Below are 27058 nucleotides of genomic sequence, written 5' to 3'. Positions count from 1 at the left end.
TACTTTCTCCAGAATCTTAGAGAGGAACGGGAGGTTAGAAATCGGTCTATAGTTGGCTAAAACCCCTGGGTCAAGAGTAGACTTTTAAGAAGGGGTTTTATTACAGCTACTTTAAAGGACTGTGGTACATATCCTGATAATAAAGAAAGATTAATCATATCCAGTAAAGAGTGCCAATTAAGGGAACAACTTCTTTAAGCAGCCTAGTTGGGATCGGGTCTAACAGACAGGTTGATGGCTTCGATGAAGAAATGATTGAAGTTAACTGATGAAGATCGATAGCAGAAAAACAGTCTAAATATACATCTAAGTTTACATTGACAGAAGTCCCTGAACTTAGAGCCACTGATAACTGTTGATGGCAGTTGGTGATTAATTTTTCTCTAATAGTAATAATTTTATTATAGAAGAAGCTCATGAAGTCATTGCTACTTAAGTTTATGGGGATATGTGGCTCGATAGAGCTGTGACTCTCTGTCAGCCTGGCTACAGTGCTGAAGAGGAACCTAGGGTTGTTCTTATTTTCTTCTATTAGTGCTGAGTAATAGGCTCCTCTGGCATTACGGAGGGCCTTTCTATAAATCTTAAGATCATCTTGCCAATTTGAGCGATATTCTGATAATTTGGAAGAGCGCCATTTCCTTTCAGATTTCCTAGCTATTTGCTTTAACTGGCGGGTTTGGTGGTCAACAGGTGATCCATGTCCAGGTAGAGCATCTCTCTGCCCGTCTCTCTGCTGTCTGCTCTGATGTCTCACATGTGCTGTCCTCAGTGTCTGTCTGCGTACAGGAAGAGGTGGAGCTTTACTGGAGTATATCTGACTGACTCTGTCACAGTAGTTATAAAACAGACACAGTTAGAGTCTTTAACACAAGTGCCTGACAATACACAGTGTCATTATTATTAGGGACCGAGCCAGTGTCAAACACTATGAGGTCTCTATTGTTTTTGCTATGTTTATAAGGTAAGATAAGATATTCCTGTATTTTTGTCCCACAATGGGGAAATTCCAATGTTGCAGCAGCAAAGTGGATAGAGAAAACAACAGTATAAAAAACAGTAAGAGTTGGAAAAATAGTAAATAGGCAGATAGAGTCTGCTCTGGCAGAATGTGTCAACAATCTGCCACTGGGTGGCGTTCTGGTGGCATGGTAAATAACTGCGCGGAGACCGTAATAGTTATGAACATGAAATTCACAGGACACGTGTAGAGTGGTGCCTGTAGCTCACATACCAAAATCGTGTTTGTCGTGTTTGTACCACCTCCTACAGTATTTCAAAAAAACAGCCCCGGTGCCACGTTTCACCGATATGTATGAAACTAGGTAGGCACGTGTACCGTGCCGAGACCTACAGAAAAGCCTCTTGGACCCATGCCCCCAAGCCCACAGGAAGTCGGCCATTTTGATTTTGATTTTCACTTTCGGCGAACTTTGCGCGTTGTATTTTAACGTACTCCTCATAGGGGACTTATGGCATCTACTTCAAACTTGGACAGTACAGTCAAAAAAATTGCTGATTAAAACTTGTGCTATTTGTGCATGTAGGTAACTAACTAACTCCTCCTAGGGAATATATCAGATCAATTTCAAAATTGGTCAGTACAATCAAAACAAACTGTAGATGAAAAGTTGAGCTATTTGTGACTGTACGTCAAACCGCGTGCCAGTGACGACTTGTCGAATTCAGCCACTTCGCCATAAAACAGTACTCATAACTTCAGTGTGCAATGTCCAATCTCCAATAAACTTCATATATTCTGTAACAGTCTCGCCCGGAACATGTTTACATGACAATATTCAGACATAGTGATAGCGCCACCTACTGGCAACAGGATGTAAGCTCTGCGTGGCGATTTTGAGCTGATTTACGTGACATTTTCATGTCGTGGTCCGCTCGTGTTATGACGGCACGTGACGCGGCCGCAGCACGCCCCGAGTTGCGTGGAGTGCGAAGTCCCGCCCCACGCTGCTTGCAGCTTTAATTATTATTATTATTATTATTATTATTATTATTATTATTGACTTAAAGCCCCTTATGTAACTTTTCCACCTCACAATCAGCTTCAGAATCATGCTGATGTTACACTGACTGTAACAGGGTGATGCTTCCTCTGTACTCCTGTTCTTGCACTGTGGAACTTTGGTCTCCGGGTCGGGACGAGTGTGTAACGCTTTACGGCACTAAGGCACACACCACCAACTATGTGACTGATTTTAACCCTAACCCAGGTCTTCACATGGGGATCCTCATGTTTCCTGGAGACGAGATTTAAAAAAGCTCCACAGTTCATCCGGCCTATTATCCTCTACCAGAGTGGAGGCGGCCTGTTCCATCGATAAAAACTCCATGAAGTCCTTGCGCCAGTTCTCCATACTAAAACAGTTTGGCTTACGTTGTTTCCAGTTCATTAAAATGATCCGTTTCGCTAATAGAAAAGCCAGAGCAATCATTCTTTGTACAGTTTTGGGTTTAGCAGTGTCCATATTCGCACCTAATATACAGGTTATCGGGCAGGGTTTTATATCTATGTTAAGGACATATGACAAGCTTTCAATAACAGTCAACCAAAACCTCTTAACAGGAGGGCAGTACCAAAGTAAGTGCATTAGTGTACCCTCCACCTCACAGCCATGCCAGGAGGATTTGGATAATGTGTTTTTTATTCAGATTGCAAGGTGTAATGTAGGCTCTGTGTAATATCTTTATCTGTATAATTTTGTATCTGACACACTTTGACCCTTTTGTACAACTTGTAAGTGCTCTATCCCATTGTGGAAGGAAAATAGGTTCACCCATATCACATTCCCATTGCAATTTAGTTTGGGGGCAGAACATAATAATTTATACATTGCTGAGACTGTACCTTTCCTGATAGCTATTCCCCTTAATTAGTTTTCTAAATCTTTTTTATTCCCTATCTCTTTGGAGAGTAAAGGTCTCATGACAGATTTTATTTGTAGATATGACAGAAATTCTGTGTCTATCAGTCCAAATTGTAATTTTAAGTCATTAAACGGGATCATTTTGCTATCACTAATTACTTGGCCCAACTGATTTATATTATGCCGTTGCCCTACTTTATTCTTAAGAGGTTTACCTCCTGCGGTAAACAAGGGATTATTCCACAGTGGACATGATGGTTAAGATGTCCCACTAAAGTTCAGTTCTTCTGGAGAATTTTGACTACATCTCATGAGAGCTGTAAGGCTGGATTATTAATTCTGGAAATGGCTTTGGGATTATACCATAAAACTGTTACGGTTATGCCTTTGTTATAAACTTTGAAAATGATTTCATGTTTTCTAATCCTCCTTTAATTCTTGGGTTGGTTAATTTTTTATTACTCATAGGTTTTTTGTCCTTCCAAAGAAAACCATAGAATAACTTGTTCATTTCCTTAAACCAGCTAGGGGGGAATTTAAGTGGTATAGACGAAATGAGAAAAGCCAACCTTGGTAATATGTTCATTTTTATGACTTCTGATCTTCCCCAGAGGGATAGAGGTAAAGCTGTCCACCTTTTAATGTCTTCCCTGACAATTTTAAGAAGTTCTGGCGCATTCATATCAACAATTTTGTTAATTGGAGATCGTATTTTAATTCCTAGATCTTTCATACCTTGGGGGGTCCACTTAAAAGGGGATGTGCCCAAATGTGTTTGGTAAGTGAGATGGTTCAGTGGGATGGTCTCACTCTTACTGTAGTGGATCTTGTATCCAGAAAACTGTCCAAATGTGTCAATAAGCTTTAGTACTTGGGGAATAGAATACATTGGGTTTGATAATGTCAACAATATGTCATCAGCAAAAAGGCTGGCTTTGAAATCATAATCACCAATACTAATACCGTTTATATCCCTTTGGGCACGTATGGCACAGGCAAGAGGCACGAGGGCAAGTATAAAATACCGACCAATACAGATGAAATAGGTCAGACTTTATGCCATTTGTTTTAACTGATGCAACTGGTTCATGGTAAAGTGCTTTTATCCAATTTATACATACTGGGCCAAGCCATATTTAGACAATACATAAAACAGATACTTCCATTCTACTCTATCGAAGGCATTCTCAGCATCCAGCAACACAGCTATCGCCGGGTGCTGATAAGTCTCTGCCCTAGCCATTACATGTAGAAGTATCAAAGAAGTTATGACATTATCCATTCACTTTGCAAGGATCTTTGCGAATAATTTGTAATCACTATTTAAAATACTCAAGGGTCTATAATTACTCATTTGCAAATGGTCCTTGTCTGGCTTAGGAATTAAAGAGATAGTTGCTTGGCGCTTGGTTAATGGCATGGATTGATTGATTATTATGTCATTTGAAAGCAGCGTTAGAAGTGGTATAAGCCTGTCTTGGAAACATTTATAAAACTCAGCTGTATAACCATTGTCGCCTGTTGTCTTACCAGTTGACAGAGATTTCACAGCAGATTTTATTTCATTTTCTAGGACAGGTGACTCCATTGATTCCCTTCCTTCCTCACTGAGGGTTGGTAAAGTTATGTTTCTGAAAAAGTCTTCCATGTCATTTTCATTAGTGGAGCAGTCTGATTTATAAAGCTTACTATAGAACATTTTAAAGACTTGATTAATTTAGTACCCATCTTCATCTTTAATACTTGTAATTGACTGCTGGTTTTCTTGCTGTCTTAAGTCTTAAGGCGAGTAATTTACCAGCCTTGTCACCAGCCTCAAAGTGTCTTCAGCGTAGTTGAAAAAGAGCAAATGCATTTTCTTCATGTAAAATTGTTTGTAATTCTGTTTTTATAATCATCATTGAGTTCTTTAATTGAGGGTTATCTGGGTCCAACATATGTCTTGATTCTAGGGATTTGAGTTCCTTATTCAGACCATGCTTCCTTGCATTTCTTTCCTTTTTCCTAGCTGTTGAATAGCTTATAATCCAGCCTCTGCAAGTTGCCTTAAAGGCTTCCCATACAGTCTGGACTGACTTCTTCAGATCTTCAGCTGCATCCAACGCGTTGTTGTCAGTGGCGGTTCTATCTTGAATGACACCCTGGGCGAGACCCCCTTCGATGAAATGTGCGTTATTTGGAAGAAAGTCGAGGTGTGACTGACTTACAGTGGATTCCCTGTTCCCCCACTTGTCCATTCCATTAGGGAGACCCAGAGGTGAACTGTCACCCTTCCCCCTCACACACACAGCTTCTGTGCACAGCACCTTATCAGGGGCACTTGCAGCTGTAGGGGGCGCCAATTTGCCAATTCCCCACACAGTGATATGATAGAACAGATAGATATTAGAAAACCGCTTCGCTGCGCAGAGGGTTTATTTTTTTTAAGTGCTCGTGCCCCCCCCCATGTGTCATGAAAAAATGCCGCCCTGGGCGGCTGCCCGCTCCGCCCATGCCCAAAACTGCTACTGGTTGTTGTAGATGTATTTTACGTCTCATATGGTGACTATGAGTCAAGAGGGATACAGCATATCTCAGTTCGGCTCTCCAGAGTTTCCCTCTGGTATCATCGTATTCCGCACGTTTTCTTCTGATCTCTGTTGGGAGATCCTGGTATACCCGGAACGGCCCCCCTCTCCAGGATAGTTGCCTTTTCTTTGCCACGGTGAAGTTTTTGGTTTAGAAGCAGTTATTGAATTCATATTGACGGTAGAAATGCAGCTAAATTCAGTAGCAGTGAGGAGCTACCTGCCGGCAGCCCTGAGGCAGAAGTGGGCATCATCTGTGTCATCCGCATCATAATGCCGACCAATCAGAGCAGACTGGGCTTTTCGGTGAAACTGGATCATATTTTATGGAGAAAATGTTTTCTGGTTTTCCCTCTGACGTCCTCCGACTGCTCCGCCCTCATCCTCATCATCAACTTTCTCTCTGATGGCAGCACCACTGCTTTAAACTTCTTTAAACTGCTTTAGACTGATTTAAACTGCTTTAAACTACTTTAAACTGATTTAAACTGATTTAAACTGTGCATGTTTCCTGATGGTTCTCTTTGTTAAATAAAGTTTTTGTCCATTACTGTCCAAGACTTTGGAAGCTAGACACATTGCCATTCAGAAACAGTAAGGAGGAGATCCGCTCTGGCGAGGATAAAGCAGCTATGGAACAACTGGAGCAGAAGACCATCAGAGTCACAGTAGACGGTGTGTCCCGCTATGCTACTCCATTGTTGCGTAAACCAAACGCACCCACGCTCCATGCTCCATCCACGGCCGTGATGGCTCTCCTCAGAGCAACAGAGTGCCGCCTTGCTACTAACCCTGAACAATCTTCAGTGTATAATGAGGAGATACACAAATTGGAGAAGGCTGGATATGCTGTCAAGATCAACGCTGATAAGGTGAGCAGGTCAAGAGAGTCCTGGTTCCTCCCTCACCATCTTCTTTATCATAATGGTAAAGCCAGAGTTGTCTTCAACAGTTCATTCAACTATCAACAAGCCTGCCTCAATAACAACCTGCTTCCTGGTCCTACCTTGAGTGCACCACTGCTTGGTGTGCTACTGAGGTTCAGAGAACAAGCTGTGGCCATCAGTGGAGATATCCACGGCATGTTCCATCAGGTGCGTGTCCTCCCAGAAGACCAGCCACTCCTTCACTTCCTGTGGCGTGATGGTGAGAAAGAGCACAGCCCAGATGTCTATGAGTGGTGTGTTTTGCCATTTGGGACTACCTGCAGCCTATGCTGTGCAACCTATGCTTTGCACCGTCATGTGCAAGATCACAGTGAGGGCAATGAAGACGTGGTCCAATCTGTGCTGCAATCATTTTACGTAGACAATTGTCTCCAGTCTCTGCAGTCTCAGGATCAAGCCACACAGCTCACTGACAAGATGAGAGCTCTCCTTGCCAGTGGAGGTTTTGATATGAGACAGTGGTCCAGCAACATGCCTGAGGTTATTGCACATCTACCTCCCAAAGCCAAATCAGCAGGATGTGAGTTATGGCTGAATGCAAATGGGACCGACCCACAGGAGTCACTCGGTCTCCTGTGGCGCTACAGACCTGACACTCTTGGATACAAACACCGAACCATCCCAGCGACTGAACCAACCATGAGATATGTATATCGGGTTCTAGCCAGTCAATACAACCCTCTAAGCTACATCATACCGTATACCACACGTGCCAAGGTCCTGGTTCAAGCCCTATGGAGACAAGAAAGAGGATGGGATGAGCCCATTGTGGACAGTCTCTTCCCTGTATGGCAAGCGTGGGAGAACGAGCTCCCCCAGCTTCAACACATCACACTGCCACGTTGCTACACCACAAACATTCCTACTGACACTTCTGTTAAACTACACATCTTCTGCGACGCCTCAGAGAAAGCCTATGGTGCTATAGCATACATGAGGGTTGAAGACAGTTAAGGAAAAGTACAGGTGGCATTTGTGATGGCAACGTCTTGTATAGCAAGAAACAATTATCAACACCTCATCTGGAACTGTGTGCGGCCCTGTCAGGTGCACAGTTAGCCAAGGTCCTACACACAGAGTTGACTCTGCCAGTAAATAAAACAACACTGTGGACAGATTCCACGACTGTTTTACACTGGATCCAGTCTGAATCTCAGCAGTGCAAGGTGTTTGTGGGGACACGGATAGCAGAGATCCAAGAGCTAGTTGGAGCAGACAAATGGAGACATGTTCCCTTGAAAGAGAATCCTGCTGATGATATCACCCGTGGGAAATCTCTGGCGGATCTAGTAAAGCCCAATCGCTGGACATGTGGTCCGACCTTTCTCCACCAGCCTCCAGCCGAGTGGCCAACTGATCCTGCTGTAAGTTCAACACCTACACCGGCCGAAGAAACACGTGATACCATCTTCTATGGAAAAATCACAGTAAGCAGCCTTCCAGTCCCAGATGTAACTCAGGTGAAATCTACACGGTCCCTACAGTCCCTACACGGGCAGCTGCTCCTCCCATGACTGCAGCCGACAGAGTCAATACAGAAGTTGTCATCTTGAAGAGAGCACAACAGGAGAGTTTCCCGGCGGAGTTTACTGCTCTGCAAGCAGGTAAACCTCTCAGCTCTGATAGCAGCTTGCTGTCTCTATCCCCTGTCTACGACAAAGATCAGCTGATAAGGGTCGGAGGTCGTCTTCGAAAGGCAGTGAATCTAGGGGAGGACACCATCCATCCTATCATCCTGGCACCAAACCACCATGTCACGCAGTTGCTCATACAGGATTATGACAACCGGTTGCTTCATGCAGGTCCTGACCGTGTATTTGCAGAAATAAGGAGGACATACTGGATAATTTGACGCCAAGCTGTCAAGAAACATCAGCATAGCTGTACAGAGTGCCACAAATGGCGCAGCAAGGCTGTCATTCCTCAGATGGCCGAACTGCCAGTTGCACGGTTGCGTATCAACCAACCGCCATACTGGTCTACTGGCGTAGATTGTCTGTAGATTAGGCTGCAGACATGAGAAGAGGTGGGGTATTGTCTTTAAATGCCTCACCACTCGGTGTGTGCATCTGGACCTTTTGTGCAGCATGGACACTGACTCCTTTTTGCTCGCCTTACGACGCTTTTGTGGCAAGAAGAGGGAAGCCATTTGAGATTCTCTGTGACCAAGGCACTAATTTCCGGGTAGGAGACAGAGAGCTGCAAGAAGCCTTCGCCGCACTTGAGCCAACACTAAAGGACCAGCTTGCTGAGCAGAGCATCAGCTTCTGATTCAATTCACCATTTGCACCTCATTTTGGTGGTGTTTGGGAGAGAGAGATCAAATCTGTTAAAGCGTCCCTGCAAGTAGTCCTGAAAGACCAAGTGCTCCCAGAGGAAGTCCTCATGACAGTCCTGATAGAAGTCGAGGGGATTCTTAACTCTAAGCCCCTTGGCTATGCTACATCAGACATCGCAGATCCCGACCGGATAACGCCAAATCTTCTATTCATGGGGCGGGTACCACAAGCTGTGTATCACAACAGTGACCTGCTTGGATGTCGCCGCTGGAAACACAGCCAGGTGCTGGCAGATCACTTCTGGCTCCAGTTCACAAAGAACTATCTCCCCAACCTTCAACATCGTCGGAAGTGGCATAGTTCTACTGTGGACCTCACTCCAGATCAGGTGGTCATGATCATTGACCCACAGCTGCTAAGAGCACTGTGGCCAGTTGGACAAGTCACCAAAGTGATCCCCAGTGATGACAGCCGGATAGGCACAGCTGAGGTGAACATTAAAGGGTCTACATACACACGGCCAGTGGCTAAACTCATCCCCCTGCCAGAAATGCCAGAGGACTGAGACTGATCTTACAACACAGCAGGGATCTTTGTAGTACTGCAAATTCACTAGGTGAATTTGGGGGCGGCTGTGCAAACTTCCCTGCTCTGCCGTGTACGGGAAGAGGCGATCGCAACTGGAAGGACCTGAGTTGTCCCGAAGGGACGTCAGAACCGCCCCGGCAGCTAAGTTACCTGTCGAGTGCTGCGCACCTCCTTGTCTGTTATGACAGCACTGAGCAGAGCAGAGCAAACAAAACGCATTACATAAAGAAATCTGTTGTCATAAACACATATGAGAATGGGGGGCTTAATTTTGGGGATTTTGATTCGTTGAACAACACCTTTAAGATTAACTGGATCAAACAATTTCTAAAAAAAACAGACTCAATATGGAATTGTATCTCCAATTATGTTTTTTCTAAAATTGGTGGTCTAAAATTCCTTTTAGTGTGCAACTATAACATAGAAAAGATCTCTGTTCACCTTTTCAACTATCATAAACAAGTATTGCTTGCTTGGTTGATGATATACAAACACAATTTCTCACCGCACCGCTATTCTATATGGAATAATAAAGATGTACTCTACAAGAACAGATCCATATTCTTTGGGGAATGGTTTAACAATAATATTATTTGGGTAAGACAACTATTCAACAGCAATGGTATTTTATTTTCTCATCAGGAGTTTCTTCAACATTATAGGATACCTATAACACCTAAACAGTATGTATAGTCTTCGATGCTATTCCATCTGGTGTACTCTTGTTATTCAAGAGTAACATGTCTGTTTCTGTGTTTGATGTTCCTTTCACTGATGTAACTGACTCACCAGTTGGTAACTGTTGGAAAATATGCTGATTTAGACCTAAACTGTGCCTTTTGTGACTCCCATGCTGAGACTGTTATTCATCTGTTTTGGAAATGTAAATATACCCGTAAATTGTGGCAAGATATTTGTAGATTTATTGTGGATAATATTCTCTGTGACTTTGAGCTCCTTTTGCAGAATGTGCTTTTTGTTTTTTTGAAGAGTGACATTTCAGTTGAAAAATAATTTTATTTAATTAATCTTGTTATAATTCTTGCGAAGTTTTACATCCACAAATGTAAATTCGCCAAAGTGAAACATCTTTTCTGTGTTTTTATGAAAGAACTGGAGTTGTATTTAAAGTCAATATCTTCTGCTAAGAACAACAAGAACTGTGAGACTGTGCTCCCACTACGATATCTTTAATTCAATTTAATTTTTCCTTGCTCGTGACCCCTTGCATGTTTTTATTTCTCTTTATTTGTGTATTTATTTTCTGTATTGTTTATTTGTTTTTCAATTATTGTAATGTTTACTCTATTGTTTCTACTACTAAGTATGTTAATAAATAACTGATAAATAAAGCTGTGTTAAAAAAAAAAAAAGATATTGATCTGCTGATTGGCAGCCAGATAGAGCGATTGGTTCCTGTACGCAGTTAAACAGTGGGCGGGACTGAAAGGGTTACGCACGTATACTCCAGTAAAGCTCCACCTCTTCCTGTACGCAGACAGACACTGAGGACAGCACATGTGAGACATCAGAGCAGACAGCAGACAGACGGGCAGAGAGACGCTCTACCTGGACATGGATCACCTGTTGGTGCTGTTGCTGTTGCTGTGGAGCTCAGGTAGGACTCTGCTTTAAAGATGGTGAAATATTTGTGTTGGATGTTGGAGTAACATACGAAGGCTTCATTAGAAAAACAGATATCTCCATTTTGATTCTTGTGAGTGCAATCCAGGGATTATCAATCAAACTGCTGTTGGTTGATTCATTTCAAGAATGGCTTTAATCTGTTGTTGCAAATGAACTCTTCACACACACACACACACACACACACACACACACACACACACACACACACACACACATCATATCAATGCAAAGTAAGACAAAAAGGAAAACACTGTAGACAGACTAACAGGAATCGAACCATCATGTAATCAGATTCACAGTTTCCTGTTCACTCTCCTGCATTTAGTTACTGCTAACTGCTAATGCTAACAGAACATTTCCTGCTGCTGCTCCTTCACAATAAAACACTTCAACTGGACAGACAAAAGGGTGCTTTTATTGTGAAGCAGTCACAGGAAGCACTATGTATTTGTCAGTGACATTTTAAATACAGGGCTTTTACTAGTAACAGAGTATTTGTACACTGTGGTATTAGTACTTTTACTGCAGTAAAAGATGTGAGTACTTCTTCCATCACTGCTCAACAGGAGAAAACTGATAAAGTGCAACAACTTAATGTTTCCTCAGAGTCACTTTTCCTCAGGTTTTCCTCTAATCGAAGCTTTCTGACTCTGCAGGGGTCAAAGGTCAACTTCACTAAATCATCATAACTAATAAATAAAAGCCAAATATTCAGACAGACAAGCAAACTGCTCACATGTGGTTTGGATCACCATAGCAACACACAGGAAGAGTGACGGCTCATTCTGCTCAGAAAGACCATAGATATTGATCTGCTGATTGGCAGCCAGATAGAGCGATCGGTTCCTGTACGCAGTTAAACAGTGGGTGGGACTGAAAGGGTTACGCAAGAGGGAAAAATGTTAAATTTATACCCTCAATGGGCAATGTATGTCGGGAGATACAGTCTGTAAACTGGAAAATAAAGGTCATAATTATATAATTTCAGCCTACATACATTAGAAAATAGCAATTAATTATAAGTCCAAAACATTTATAGAGGATTGTCCATTTAAGAGTTAACTGCAGACCACACTCTGTCAACATCACCTTTAATGGACTAAAACTTTATTTAACAAAGAGAACCATCAGGAAACACACACAGTTTAAATCAGTTTAAATCAGAATAAATCAGTTTAAATCAGTATAAATCAGTGGTGCTGCCATCAGAAAGAAAGTTGATGATGAGGATGAGGGGCGGAGCAGTCGGAGGACGTCAGAGGGAAAACCAGAAAACATTTTCTCCATAAAATATGATCCAGTTTCACCGAAAAGCCCAGTCTGCTCTGATTGGTCGGCATTATGATGCGGATGACACAGATGATGCCCACTTCTGCCTCAGGGCTGCCGGCAGGTAGCTCCTCACTGCTACTGAATTTAGCTGCATTTCTACCGTCAATATGAATTCAATAACTGCTTCTAAACCAAAAACTTCACCAGCGGACATGTTAGAGCGGGAGTCTGACCTGAAATCACAGAGATATTAACAACAACAATCAGGATTACAGCTTTCTGTGACGTTTTCCTCAGGTAAATACTGCTATATATTAACTTCTATCTATCACATAATGTTAGTGTTTATACCTTACCTATGAGAAGCAACACTGTGTTTTATGTCTTTACAGGTACAGCAGTGAGCAGTGACCTACAGTCTACACAACCCAGTGAAGTTAAACATATTATATGCCTGGAATACTTTATCCTGTACAACATGTCAACATAACTGAAGGAATCACTGATCTAATAAAGTAACTTGTTCATGTGGTTTAAAAACTGCTAAGTAACCAACTGTTAACAGTACTGTATCCATATTTCATAGTCTGATATTTTAACTAAGTATTATTACCAAAGTTAACCTTCAGATATTTGTAAAAGCTGCAATTATGTTTGAACCCCATTAAAAATACTGTATACTGAATATTCTATCATTTATATTATATACTGTATTATGATGTCATTTATCTTCCAACATAATAAAGTTTGAATATGAGACAGTAATGCATTGTGTTGCTTACAGTCATTAATACAGGTTTAACATTATCATATTGATAGATGTTACACGAAGCAGGTTTTCAACTCTTGTACATCCAGGAAATCTTCATAAAACCTGAAATAACATGTTATTTATATAAAACCACACTTATTACTGAATTTAAAAATGACCAAAACTCTTCTTAAAAGTAAAACACTTTATTTATATATTTCATTCATATTCCAGTTACACATGTTGTAAGTAACAAAGCTAGAACTTTTATGTAAACTGTGTAGATCCTGTCCTTCAGACTGTCCTGATGCTGCAGCTGTCTCTGTCCTCTGATGGGTCCAGGAACACCTGAGCTTCATCAGGTCACCTGTTAAACAAGGCAGATTCAGTGTTACTTGTAAGGCAGCATATAATATACAGTATAATATAATACAGTATAATATAATACAAGTACAACAGCTCATTGTGGCTCAAAGTAGTCCTAAGTTATAAAATAAAATAATAAATCAGTGTTTGACTGCACAAACAGCCTAGTGAGCGTTGTAGTTACACAATGTTACTAAACTAATGAATCCCTGCAGTTTGACCATTTCTCTCACAGTGGCTCTATCGTTAACTCCGGTGCACGTAGATCAGTTAATTTACACACTGTAACACACACACACACATACACCGTAACACACACACACACACAACAACGCAGCTAGCCCCAGCTGGTTAGCACATTAGCACGTTACACAAACAGAAAAGAATCAGCATAACTCACTCCCTGTATTTTGGTAGCTTCTAACGAGGGTTATCGATCACACTGCCCCTCATATTACATCATAAAGTCCGACAGACTCAGTAACTATAGTAACACAGTGACATCACAGAGCTGCTGTGTGCTAATCAAAGCTACAATGCAACCAAACTAATGACCTCCGCTGCTGAATTACCGTAATTTCCGGACTATAAGCCGCTACTTTTTTCCCATGCTTTGAACCTTGCGGCTTAAACAGTGACGCGGCTAATTTATGGATTTTTCCCGCTTTCACAAGCTTCATGCCACCAAAAAACGGAGCAAAAAACACATTATGTGACGGTGCTCAGTTTTTTGGCGGCATGAAGCTTTCATTAGACCAATGAAATTGCCGAACAGGTTAAGGTTTAAATCGAGCGCGCTCAAACTTCCCATCATTCTGATTACGGTAGTCATTACGTCACACTCATCATGGCAAAGACACAAAGAAATGCATATGATGAAGCTTTCAAGTTGAAGGCGATCGATCTGGCTGTTGGAAAAGGAAATAGAGCTGCTGCACGGGAGCTAGGCCTTAATGAGTCGATGATAAGACGTTGGAAACAGCAGCATGAGGAACTGACTCAGTGTAAAAAGACAACAAAAGCTTTCAGAGGGAAGAAAAGCAGATAGCCCGAACTAGAAAATGAGCTCGAAGACTGGGTCAACACACAGAGAGCAGACGGCCGAGGTGCTTCAACTGTGCAGATCCGACTGAAAGCCAAAACAATCGCCACCGCAATGACGTTTGAGGATTTTTGAGGTGGACCATCGTGGTGTCTCAGATTTATGAGATGTAAAGGCCTGTCCATCAGGGTACGGACGAGTCTGTGTCAGCAGCTCCCTCCCGACTACGAGGAAAAAGTTTCAAACTTCCACAAATTCACTGATGCAAAGATAGTGGAGCATTCCATCGGCCCGCACAACATCATAAATATGGATGAGGTTCCTCTGACGTTTGACCTGCCTCTCACTCGGACTGTCAACAGGAAAGGCGAATCATCCGTCACGCTGAAAACAACTGGGCATGAAAAAACACACTTCACCTGTGTTCTGGGCTGCACGGCATCGGGAGAAAAGCTTCCACCGATGATGACTTTTAAACGCATGACGATGCCAAAAGAAAAATTCCCGAGTGAAATTGTGTTGTGAAAGTCAACAAGAAAGGATGGATGACGGAAAGCCTAATGCATGAATGGCATACGGAGTGTTACGGCATGCGAAGAGCAACATGGTCAAGTCTGCCAGTGGGTCCTGACAGCGTGGAGCATTGTCAAAAAATCCACTATCATCAATGGGTTCCGAAAGGCTGGACTGCTGCGTGTTGAAGAGGGCAGCATGAGCTCAGCGGGGAATTTGCCTCCGGATGAAAGTGACGAGAGCGACATTGAAAACGATCCAACATCGGATGAAGCCATTCTGAGGCTATTCAACACTGACACCGAAGGAGATGACTTCAGTGGTTTCAGTGCGCAGGAGGAGGAAGATAGTGACCAATGACTTTCTTGGTAGGCTACTGTTTACCGCAAATTTTTTATTTTTGTTACAAGTCGTGTTTTGTTAAAGCCTGTGTAAATTTAATTTGTTTCAATGTACCGGTAGGCACCTGCGGCTTATAGATGTGCGGCTTATTTATGTTCAAAATAATAATTTTTTTAAAATTCAGTGGGTGCGGCTTATATTCAGGTTAATAGTCCGGAAATTACGGTACACACACAGTACGGTGTCTTACGGTGTCCCCCCCCGGCACGAAGCTTCGTAATTCACGGCATAAACTTTGTGTGAATCCCTATAAAAATATCAGCAGGGGAGAATATGGAGACATCTGCACCAGCTGGCTTCATAAATTAACTTCACCTTATCAGTTTCATGTTCATCTTGCACACATTTAACAAACATTTAACAAACAATAACTACTACTACTACTAACAGCGGTTAGCATGTGCTAGCGTTACACGAACAATGAAAAACAGCATAAATTCTTAAAAATACTTTAAGTTTCATCCTCTGCCGTCTCTCCACAGACAGTTGGTACAATCCCTCTTTCAGGAACAGTCTTTCAGCCAGTCCACTGTTGTACTGACCGAGGTTGAGAAAATTGACACGAAGGTTCAGACACGTTCCGGTTTTTCCGCCGGACATTGCCGTCAAAAATAAAAATGAATCCACCGTGCTCATACATATGTAAATTTGTGTTGGACTGTGCAGCCAATGACTGAACAATTTGCCTGCTGAAGCCTTTGCCCAGACATTAGGCTCGCTTGCTTGTTCTCCGCTAGCTTGCTCTTTTATAGTGACAATGGCCGACCTCCGATAGTCAAGAAGGAAGTAAACTGTGGTGGATGGCAACATAACTGACGTCAATAACGGGGAAAACGTCATTAACGGGGAAAAATCTGAACAGACTGATTTCTCTCCTGTATTCTGACTGAGGCAGCCCACAAAAACACGACTGAGTCATCTTTCTTCACACTTTGCTGCTGATAGGGCCTCCAGAGTCCCAAATGTACATAATCAAATGATTAAAAAGTTGGTTTTACATAATATGTCCCCTTTAAGTCAATAATAATAATAATAATAATAATAATAATAATAATAATGACGCTGTATTATTATCAGGCACTTGTGTTAAAGACTCTAACTGTGTCTGTTTTATAACTACTGTGACAGAGTCAGTCAGATATACTCCAGTAAAGCTCCACCTCTTCCTGTACGCAGACAGACACTGAGGACAGCACATGTGAGACATCAGAGCAGACAGCAGACAGACGGGCAGAGAGACGCTCTACCTGGACATGGATCACCTGTTGGTGCTGTTGCTGTTGCTGTGGAGCTCAGGTAGGACACACACATACATCAGATTAATGTATGAAAGAAAGACAAAAAGGAAAACACTGTAAAATTGTACACAGTAAAGTTTGAATCCTTCAGATTTTCATCAAATCAAACCCAGTTTTTAATGAACTTTTTAGTCAATAATTTTTTTTTTAGTAACCCTTAGGGGTTCTACAATTCCGTTTTTTATTTTCATGCTATTTTGGATGTCTTCAATGAATGAAGCTCAAACTTGCCAAAGGTTATTCATTTTGCATTTTGTTTAGAATTCTGGTCTTAGTTCCTTAAATTAGCCTAAAATGGCTAAGCTAGGCACAAACTCACACATAAATTCCTACGGCAGAAAACTGCCGGATTGAAAACCATTCAAAATGCCATTTTTGATCCGATGTTTATCTTAACATAAACAAATGCATTCCTTTATGTTAAGATTTCATTTTAGTCTATAAGCTTTCAATTTTTAATTTTTATATTAGTCCACCACATGGCATTATTATTATTATTATTTTCTCTTAGAATGCCAAACTCTGCATTATAAACTAATTCAATAATAAAAACTATGAGTGGTGAGAACCAAAACAAAATGTGACTTAGTTTTGGTTCTCGTTGAGGCTGTTGTTCAGGCTGTTGATGCAGGTGCACTGCAGTCATGGTTATAAGTATGAGCAGTAGTGAGGGAGTAGTCATTTTAGAGATGGCAAGGCATTACAGCAAACACGAGGCGCTTGAAATAATCATGGGCTCCGAGAGCAAAGATGGCTCCTCCTCCGAGGACTCTGATTCCTCCACGGAGGAGGGCTCAGAGGTAGAGACAGATGATCTGGTGTCTAGCCCTGACTCATCTGAAGACTCATCTGAAGATGAAATTGATGAAGCAGCAGCAAAATGGACTTCAGAAAATGGAAAAATAACTGGTCTCAAACAAACTGAGACTTTCCACAACAGCAGAGTTGTGTAAACACATTGGCCTTTAAAGGGTTAAAATACCCAAAATATGATACCTATTTGGTATGTATATTTCAAGCTGAAGTAGTTCTAAAAGATTGACTAATTTAAGGTGGAAAAAAATATTGATTTATAAGATTTTTACAGCAGTTTTTTGCGAAGATGGCAGTTTTCTGCCATAGGAACAAATGTGTGATTTTTTTTAAAGGAACCCCTAAGGGGTAATTATAGGGGTAATTAGTAATTTAAATGAACATTTATCAGAGGGACAGTGTTTCACAGAAATGCACTTCAGAGAGTTTAACTGCAGGATGTCAACATCACCTTTATTGGACCCATACAAAGAAAGACAACTACTGTGTTGGTGCAATTCATTAAAGTTTGCCTATCAAAATGATCAATTATCAAATAATAAGTATAACTTAAATTCATTATGAAGTTCTTCGGGCACCACTTTTAATTTAGTTTAGTCTCATGAAATACACAAAACTTTTATTTTGGAACTTGGATTAATAAATAAGTTATTACCTACGACCAAAATGACCATCAACAGCTGGTAAGTTGGAGGATGTGGAGCTCTAACTTTATAAGTATAGCACCATTCATACAGTTTAGTGCAGCTCAAAGTGATTCACAGATGATTGATAGGATGATATTAAGACAGAATACAAAAACAATGAAATATAGTCAATTTAAAAATAGAACACAACCATAAAAATGCCAGTCAATACAACAAATGTTCTTTTTTCTCAGGTATACTGATAGTAAATCATTAAAACAAATGAACAATGAAATCCTTGTGTGCTGGAGTTAGGGTCAGGTATATTCAAGGACTGTATGATATCTCCAGGTGTACAAGTGTGTCCAATTGTGTTCAGTTGTTGAGGAGTTTAGTTTAGGTATGTCTGGTTTGTGATGATTCAGGTGTTTTAATGTGTTCTTAAGTTTTCAGGTGTGATCAGGTGCTCAAGTGTTTCAGTTGTTTACAGATATGTTCAGATGTTTTTATGTTTTCAGGTGGTTCGTTGTTGATTGTTGTTGGTGATTATTCAGGTGTTTAAATGTGCTCTGTTGTATGTAGGTGTGACCAGGTGTGTTCATGTGTGATAAGGTGTGTTTTGTTGTGTGCAGGTGTTTTTTGGTGTATTCTAGTGTTTTAAGGTGTTATCAGGTGTAATCAAGAATGTTCAGGTGTGATCAGGAGTGTGCAGGTGTGTGATGTATTCAGGTGTGATCAAATATATTCAGTGTGCAGGTGTTGAGTTTAACTCAGTGTAAACCAGTCTGCTGACTCGTGTTCATTCACATGTTCATCTCAACTATAGTAAACTGGTAAAACGGCTCCAGAGAGAGTTCACTGAGATGTTTCTGAGCTCCAAGAAACTTGGATCGACTGTCCTCTTTTCAAAATGCTGCTTCATACTGATGAGTATTTTCTGATTTTCTCCTCAGCACTGCAGACTGAAGGAACACCCAACTCAGCAGGTAAATAGAGAAAGAAAAGAGAAGTAAAGAATCGTCTTTGTGTGGAGAGCAAAGATTGTGGAGTACCTGAGCAGAAGGAACAGAATAGATGAATCTGCAGATGATGATGTTGTTTTATTGTTTGAAAGTGTTTAAAAATGGATACCAATATTCCAGTGTATTCAGTGTCAGTGTATTGGGAGCTGTTGGACTCACCTGCTCAGGTATAAGAGGAGCTGCAGCTCTGATTGGTTCATTTCTGTTCTGATGAAACTCACTTTATTCTTTTACTGATGACTCTCTTGTTTCTGTTCAGAGTCTGAGGAGGTCAGGTTGGTGGGAGGAGACAGTCGCTGTGCAGGAACACTGGAGGTGAAACATAAAGGAGACTGGAGACCAGTGAGGGGCTCAGGCTGGACCTTGAAGGAAGCAAATGTTGTCTGTAGAAATCTGGACTGTGGTTCTGCTGTTTCTGTAGTAAAGAGAAAGGAGTCTTCAGTCAGACCTGTGTGGTGGATCGACTCTGACTGTGTTCAGTCTGGATCTTCTCTGAGGGACTGTGCATCATCAGATTCCTCTTCCACCATCCTGAATCACACCTGTTCAGGTAAGCCCATACTAAATAAAATTGTGAGTAATGGTAATGGGTACTGGAAGCATTCCACTCTGCTACACTGACAATTAGCTACGGGATTAAATGAACAAAATCACTCAAATAGATCCACTGTGAACTTGCCAATACACGCTGAAACGTCCTTGTGGCAAAATTAAAAAAGTTGAATGGAAGTGCTGTCCTAGTTCTTTGGTTCATGAAATTATTCCCAGGCCACACAGACCAATAATTGAATGGAAATTTACTAGTAACCTATTTTATTTCAGTCAGCCCAACTCTCTATTTAAATCAAGATTTTGTGATCACTGATTTGCTGAAACATTTTCCTCTACCTTAAGCTTGTTACAATTCTGTTCCCCTTTCTGTCAGCCATGATTTTGTACCTTTAAAATTAAACAAAGGTCCACATTTATCACCTTAAGGACCTTTTTCGTGCCTTAGACGGGACTTTTGTAACAAATGTACCTTTGGGTACAGAAATGATTCCCCTATTTCTCTGTGTGCAGGACCTCGACCCAACAAACTCACTGTTTTCAGTTTGGTTGTCGGATCCTAACTTTTGTTTGCGATCTCCGACTTTAATTTCTGTTTAGTTGTCAGACGTTAAGTTCTGTTTTCCATTTTATTTAAGTTGGTGTTGTTCGGTCTTATGACCTTTTATTAGGTTCCACTTGCTACACCTATGGTCTCCCTGACCTCATGCAACAAATCTGCATTTTCAGTTTGTCACTGCTGACTTTAATTTCTACTTGGTATTATAATATTTTTTTTTATATATTTCTGTTTGGTCCTATGAACTTTCCATTATGTTACATACTGATCTTAATCATTATTTCATATAATTGACCTCATTTTCTTCTAGTATCAAGCTCACATTTCCTCTGTGAAAACACTCCTTTACATTTGCCGGCTTGTTGTAATTTAGTCCGATCTCATTTGCCACGTCATGGTCAATACAACCTCAGTATGGCATTATTGTACAATCATTTACTTCCAGCTATATGTTCCTGTTACATATTACATATTTTAAGTGATCCCCTGCTGTCTGGTACGGTAGGATTGAAGCATTTTTACCTGGTTCGTTGTTCCTTTCTCATTCTTTTCTATTGTTTTGTGGGTTCCCTATACTAATCACAGCTCCACCAACCCCCTCAAATACGATGACTTTATGATGAGGTCTAATCGCCAAAGACTTTTCACATTTCTAATCTTCACTGAGCACATATCATCTAAATATATTTGTCCACTCCAAAATAAGGTCTTTCCCTATTGAAAGGTTGTGAGATGTAACAAGAAGCAGGCTTGAATCAAAATTGGCAGTTATCCTCAACAAAGTAGTTCAAACACAGCAGCTCTATTTCTCTGCTACAAAGGAAATATGACAGTAATGATCCCAGCACCATTGGTAAATACCCACACTGAAACAGCAGCTGCACTTTCCTTAAAAACACTAGGGGTGTCCTGCAGGTGTCGCTGTTGAAGCATTTTAATCATAATTTGAACAATTGTTTTCATCCAAAGCAGAGAGAAATATGATTTTATAAATTATACTGAGATTTGGTCATTGTTTATTTTAACCAGTTACTCTTTTTATAGTTTGATCTCCCTCTTTCCTCTCAACAATAGATGAGGAGCAACCTCCCCTGCCTCTACGGACCAGCATCCTCTAGTGTAAATGTGTGTGTGTGTGTGTGTGTGTGTGTGTGTGTGTGTGTGTGTGTGTGTTTAAGGCCAATGTTTGTAATGTTAAAATAACATTATATTATGATGATTGATGACATCTTTTTATTTGTGTCTGGTGTATTTTCTCTCTCTCTACTTTATCTTCTATTATCTGTCCAGACTCTGTCAGGCTGGTGGATGGGACTAGTCTGTGCTCAGGCAGACTGGAGGTGAAGTCTGACCAGTCTAACCAGTGGTGGTCCTCAGTGTGTGAAGATGACTTTGACCAGCAGGATGCAGAGGTGGTCTGTAGGGAGCTCGGCTGTGGGGCTCCTTCAGTCCTCCAGGGGGCGCTCTATGGAGAAGTGGAGGCTCCAATGTGGACCAAAGAGTTCCAGTGTGGAGGCCATGAGTCTGCTCTCCTGGACTGTAGAAGCTCAGGCTCAGCTAGAAACACCTGCTCACCTGGAAAAGCTGTTGGACTCACCTGCTCAGGTAGAAGAGGAGCTGCAGCTCTGATTGGTTCATTTCTGTTCTGATGAAACTCACTTTATTCTTTTACTGATGACTCTCTTGTTTCTGTTCAGAGTCTGAGGAGGTCAGGTTGGAGGGAGGAGACAGTCGCTGTGCAGGAACATTGGAGCTGAAACATATTGTAGACTGGAGACCAGTGGTTGGCTTCGGCTGGACCATGAAGGATGCAAATGTTGTCTGTAGAAATCTGGACTGTGGTTCTGCTGTTTCTGTAGTAGAGAGAAAGGAGTTTTTAGGCAGACCTGTGTGGTGGATCGACTCTGACTGTGTTCAGTCTGGATCTTCTCTGAGGGAGTGTGCAATATCAGGTTCCTCTTCCTCCATCCTGAATCTTACCTGTTCAGGTAAGCCCATCAGTGACATCATCTTACATCATATATGACATGAACATGACATCCTGAAGTCAGAAGTGGGCTTGTGTCTGTCTGTCTGTCTGTCTGTCTGTCTGTCTTTGTGTTTAAAGTCTGTCATCCGTCTGCTCCATGTTTCTTACTGATATCAGTCCAGTGACATTCACCTGAGAGAGGCGAAGGAGGACTACAGAAGGTAGGTAGAACAGAAGCTGCAGCATAATAACATGAGGGAGGTCTGGGATGGCATGAAAACCATCACAGGCTGCAAGAAGAAGGGCAACATCACAGGAGAGGGGGATGCTGGAAGAGCAAACCAGCTAAACCTGTTTTTTAACAGGTTTGATACTCCAACTCCCACAACCAAGGACAACCCACTTCACACCCCCACCATGTCCTTCACCTCCCCCAATTCCACCACCTCAGACTGCAGACCACCCCCACCCTCCACACCCATGGACAGTTCAACCCACCACCATCACCAAGGATCAGGTGAGCAGAGAGCTGAGGAGGCTTCGTCCAAGGAAAGCAGCGGGCCCGGACAGAGTGTGTCCAAGGATGCTTAAAGCCTGTTCTGCTGAACTGGGGGAGCCACTCCAGCATGTCTTCAACCTGAGCCTGTAGCTGGGGAGGGTCCCAGTGCTCTGGACGACTTCAGGTCTCATTCCGGTTCCTAAAACAAAACACCCCAGGGAGCCGGGTGACTTTCAGACCAGTAGCACTGACGTCACACATAATGAAGACCTTTGAACAGCTGCTGTTCCATGTCCTCAGACCCCAGGTCCACCACGCACAAGATCCACTGCAGTTTGGATACCAGGAGAAGATGGGGGCGTGGAGGATGCCATCCTCTATCTGCTCCATAGGGCCCACTCTCATCTGGAAAAGGAGAGCGGCGCTGTGAGAATCGCGTTTTTTGATTTCTCCAGTGCCTTCAACACCATCCGGCCGCTCCTGCTGAGAGACAAGCTGACAGAGATCACTGTGGACACACTCCTGGTGACATGGATTACGGACTACCTCATGGAGAGACCACAGTACGTCAGACTGAAGGGCTGCACGTCAGACACTGTGGTCAGCAGCACCGGAGCACCACAGGGAACTGTGCTCTCTCCCGTCCTTTTTACCGTGTACACATCTGACTTCCAGTACAACTCTGGGCTCTTCCACATGCAGAAATACTCTGATGATACTGCGACAGTCGGCTGTATCAAGGATGGACGGGAGGGTCTTATCGATCCAGGTGGAGCCTCCTGCCATGGTCCTGCTAGATTGCCACTGCCAATACTGTTGTTGCTGTGCACCTGTCTGTCTATCTCTCGCTCTCTCTGTCTCTGTCTCTGTCTCTCTCTCTCTCTCACCCACCCCAACTGGTCGAGACAGACGACCACCCACCTAGAGCCGAAGGATCTGTCCTAGGTTTCTGCCTTTTAACAGGCAGTTTTTCCTTGCCCTTGTCGCCAAGTGCTTGCTCATGGTGGTACTGTTGGGGCTCTGTAATTAATGTTTTAAACAGTTCGGTCTAGACCTGCTCTATTTGAAAAGTGTCCTGAGATAACTTCTGTTATGAATTGGCGCTATACAAATAAAATTGAATTGAATTGAGGGGGAGTACAGGAGCCTGGTCGAGGACTTTGTGAGGTGGTGCAGGTCCAACCATCTGCAGCTGAATACATCCAAGACCAAGGAGATGGTGGTGGACTTCAAAAGGAAGAAACCACATCTCCAACCCGTGTCCATCGAGGGGGTCGATGTGGAGGTGGTCAGGACCTATAAATATCTGGGGCTGCAGCTGGACGACAAGCTGGACTGGACAGAAAATATGGACACTTTACACAGGAAAGGGCAGAGCCGGCTGTACTTCCTGAGAAGGCTGGGGTCCTTCAACATCTGTAAAAATCTGCTGCAGATGTTTATTTTTTGATGGGGAGGAATCAGCAAGAAGAGACACCGGTTGACTGGACAGACTGGTGAGGAGAGCTGGCTCAGTAGTGGGCACAGAGCTGGACTCTCTGGTGACAGTGGCAGAGAGAAGGACCCTGGACAAACTGCTGTCCATACTGGACAACACCCACCACCCTCTGCACAACATCTTCACCAGGCAGAGGAGTGTGTTCAGTGGCAGACTGCTGTCCCAGCAGCTCCACCAACAGACTCAAACTCTTTCGTCCCCCTGGCCATCAGAATGTACAACAGCTCTCAGTAAAGGCAGGGAGGACAATAGATAATTAACAATGGACAATTTCTACCTGTATTTGCACATCCATTTGCACTGTTTTACTTCCATTTGCACTGTTTACTGTTTGCACCGTTTACTGTAGCTACTGTTCATTTTTTGTATATATATATATTACTTTACATTTTATCTGATATTTTATTTTTAATTCTATTCTTAAGGTTAGGGATTTTAATTTTAGTCTAATGTATGTTTAATGTTGGTTTTGTATTTTGTATGCTACTGGATACTTGAATTTCCCTCGGGATAAATAAAGTATCTATCTATCACATCATCAATGCAACCTTTCATCATCTCATCTCATTTACAGACCTGCTGGTTCGGCCCAACATCTCTGTGTCCTCCTCCACGTACGGGGTCTCTGAGGCCCAGCAGCAGGAGTTTCGGGTGCTCAGGGGCTCCACCTTCACCATCAGCTGCTCCATCCAGCCACAGTACCCAGGAGGCTCCTTCCAGCTCACCTTCACCTCCTCCAACACAACGCACAACTACACCCAGCCAGCTGTCAATCACTCTGCCCACTTCCTGTTTCCTGCTGCAGAGCCCGCCCACCAAGGAAACTACAGCTGTGTTTATCACGTCTATGTTTTCTCTCATAACTTCTCCTCTGAGAGCCGTCTGCTCTCTCTCACTGTCTCAGGTAAGCTGAAGCAGAGAAACTGTCTCACTGACTGTTTACATGCAGCTTTGGAAAGATGATCAGCTGACAACAGAGACTACTGTCATTGTGTTACACATGTCATATAGTGTCCAAACTTATATAAGTGTGTAAATGTCAACAGCAAACAACATACTGTAGGACAGATCATGTTTGGTTACTGACTGAGGTATTTCACTGTTCACCATATTTACAGAGTAAACACAATTTGCTGTGATTTAATTGCAATAAACGGATCAAAAAGATGCTGAAATAACTACATAAGCTCAAGTTATTTAGTCGGGTCTGTCTGCAAGACCACAAGCAAATAACTTTTGAAATGTTTGTTTTCTGAATGGAGTTTGGTTGATCGGGGCTATGCTAACTTAGTTTGGAGAACAATGCAGACAGGATGTGTGGTCAGATAACAGTTCACTGAACAGATTCTGGGAGAAAACACCTTGTGATGTGATGACTGTCCTTGTGTTTGATCAGATCCATCAGTTCATCATCACTTCATCAGAGTGGTCCTCCTGCTGCTGACTCTGCTGTTGGTGAACACTGCCCTCTGTTGCTGCTGTAAGGTACTGACACTGTCTGTTGTTTAGAGGACTGACTGAAATGAAGCACTCTGTCTGTTTATTGAACTGTAGAGGGGACTCATGCTGTCGTGTCTCTCCAGGCCTGCAGGGGGCAGAAGCCGGGCAGACAGGAGAACATTGAGCTGGATGATTATAACCTGGGTGTTCCTGCAGCTGGAGGAGGGCCGACTGAAGAGGAAGGAGCTCAGGGAGCAGAGTAGGTCCTCCAAGGAGCTCCTCTCACATCCACATGGATTTCACAGCTGACACACAGCCATCAGCTCAGTCAAGGATTTTACATTTTTATCCTCATGTTGGCTGGAATTATTATATCACATTATATTTTTATTACTCTGAGCATGAAAAGACCAAAACCAACCCTGTTTGTTCCTATTGAAGACGTAACTCTTTAAAAACACCTCACAAATATTGAAAGCAGAGATACTGAGCTCTCGGGCTGTAAAGATTTACACATTCAGAAATCAGTTTTAATGTTATCGATTCGACGACATCGGTACGCGGACCCCTGGATCGATCTGAATGTACCATGAACCGGTCGATGGTCCGATTCTAAAGTTATGAAGACCCAGGCTGGTCGGGGATTTGGGAGTCATTTTGGAACAATGTTGGCCCAGTGATGTTATCTACTCAGTTAAAATCAAAGTGAAACACTGTCATATATCCTCTAATAGTTTTCCCACATAATCCTTTCCTATCTGACCATTATTTAATAACTTTTGAATTCATACTATTAGATTATAAGCCATTAGGCAAAACTTCCTACAGCAGATGTCTATCTGACAGTGCTGTAGCTAAATTTAAGGAGGAGATTCCTTCAGTGTTTAATTCAATGCCATGTCTGAATTTAACAGAGTCCTATAACGACTTTAGTCCCTCTGAAATTGATAATCTTGTCGATAGTGCTACAGGCTCACTACGATCAACATTAGACTCTATCGCTCCTATAAAAAGGAAATTATTAAAACATAGGAGACTAGCACCTTGGTATAACCACCAAACCCGCCAGTTAAAGCAAATAGCTAGGAAATCTGAAAGGAAATGGCGCTCTTCCAAATGATCAGAATATCGTTCAATTTGGCATGATAATCTTAAAACCTATAGAAAGGCCCTCCGTAATGCCAGAGGAGCCTATTACTCAGCACTAATAGAAGAAAATAAGAATAACCCTAGGTTCCTCTTCAGCACTGTAGCCAGGCTGACAGAGAGTCACAGCTCTATTGAGCCACATATCCCCATAAACTTAAGTAGCAATGACTTCATGAGCTTCTTCTATAATAAAATGATTACTATTAGAGAGAAAATTAATCACCAACTGCCATCAACAGTTATCAGTGGCTCTCCAAGTTCAGGGACTTCTGTCAATGTAAACTTAGATGTATATTTAGACTGTTTTTCTGCTATCGATCTTCATCAGTTAACTTCAATCATTTCTTCATCGAAGCCATCAACCTGTCTATTAGACC

The 27058-nt window shown here is 42.2% G+C and overlaps 2 protein-coding genes across 2 annotated transcripts in view; both read left to right on the top strand.

The window, feature by feature from the left end:
- The window catches only part of LOC127352689 (GTP-binding protein 2), a 123534-nt gene that overhangs the window by 59711 nt on the left and 36765 nt on the right, over nt 1-27058 (top strand). The gene's annotated exons all lie outside the window — the stretch shown is intronic.
- The window catches only part of LOC127352727 (scavenger receptor cysteine-rich type 1 protein M160-like), a 258877-nt gene that overhangs the window by 229767 nt on the left and 2052 nt on the right, over nt 1-27058 (top strand). The window contains exons 11-15 of the mRNA XM_051381360.1: nt 21417-21731; nt 21824-22114; nt 24667-24996; nt 25489-25577; nt 25676-25791. Coding sequence (XP_051237320.1) covers nt 21417-21731; nt 21824-22114; nt 24667-24996; nt 25489-25577; nt 25676-25791 — 1141 coding nt within the window. The remainder of the gene's footprint in view (nt 1-21416; nt 21732-21823; nt 22115-24666; nt 24997-25488; nt 25578-25675; nt 25792-27058) is intronic.

This window comes from Dicentrarchus labrax, unplaced genomic scaffold, assembly GCF_905237075.1.
Source record: "Dicentrarchus labrax unplaced genomic scaffold, dlabrax2021, whole genome shotgun sequence".
NCBI classification, from domain to species: Eukaryota; Metazoa; Chordata; class Actinopteri; family Moronidae; genus Dicentrarchus; species Dicentrarchus labrax.
The sequence above is the reverse complement of the archived record's forward strand: the minus strand, read 5'-3'. Positions and strand labels throughout refer to the sequence as shown.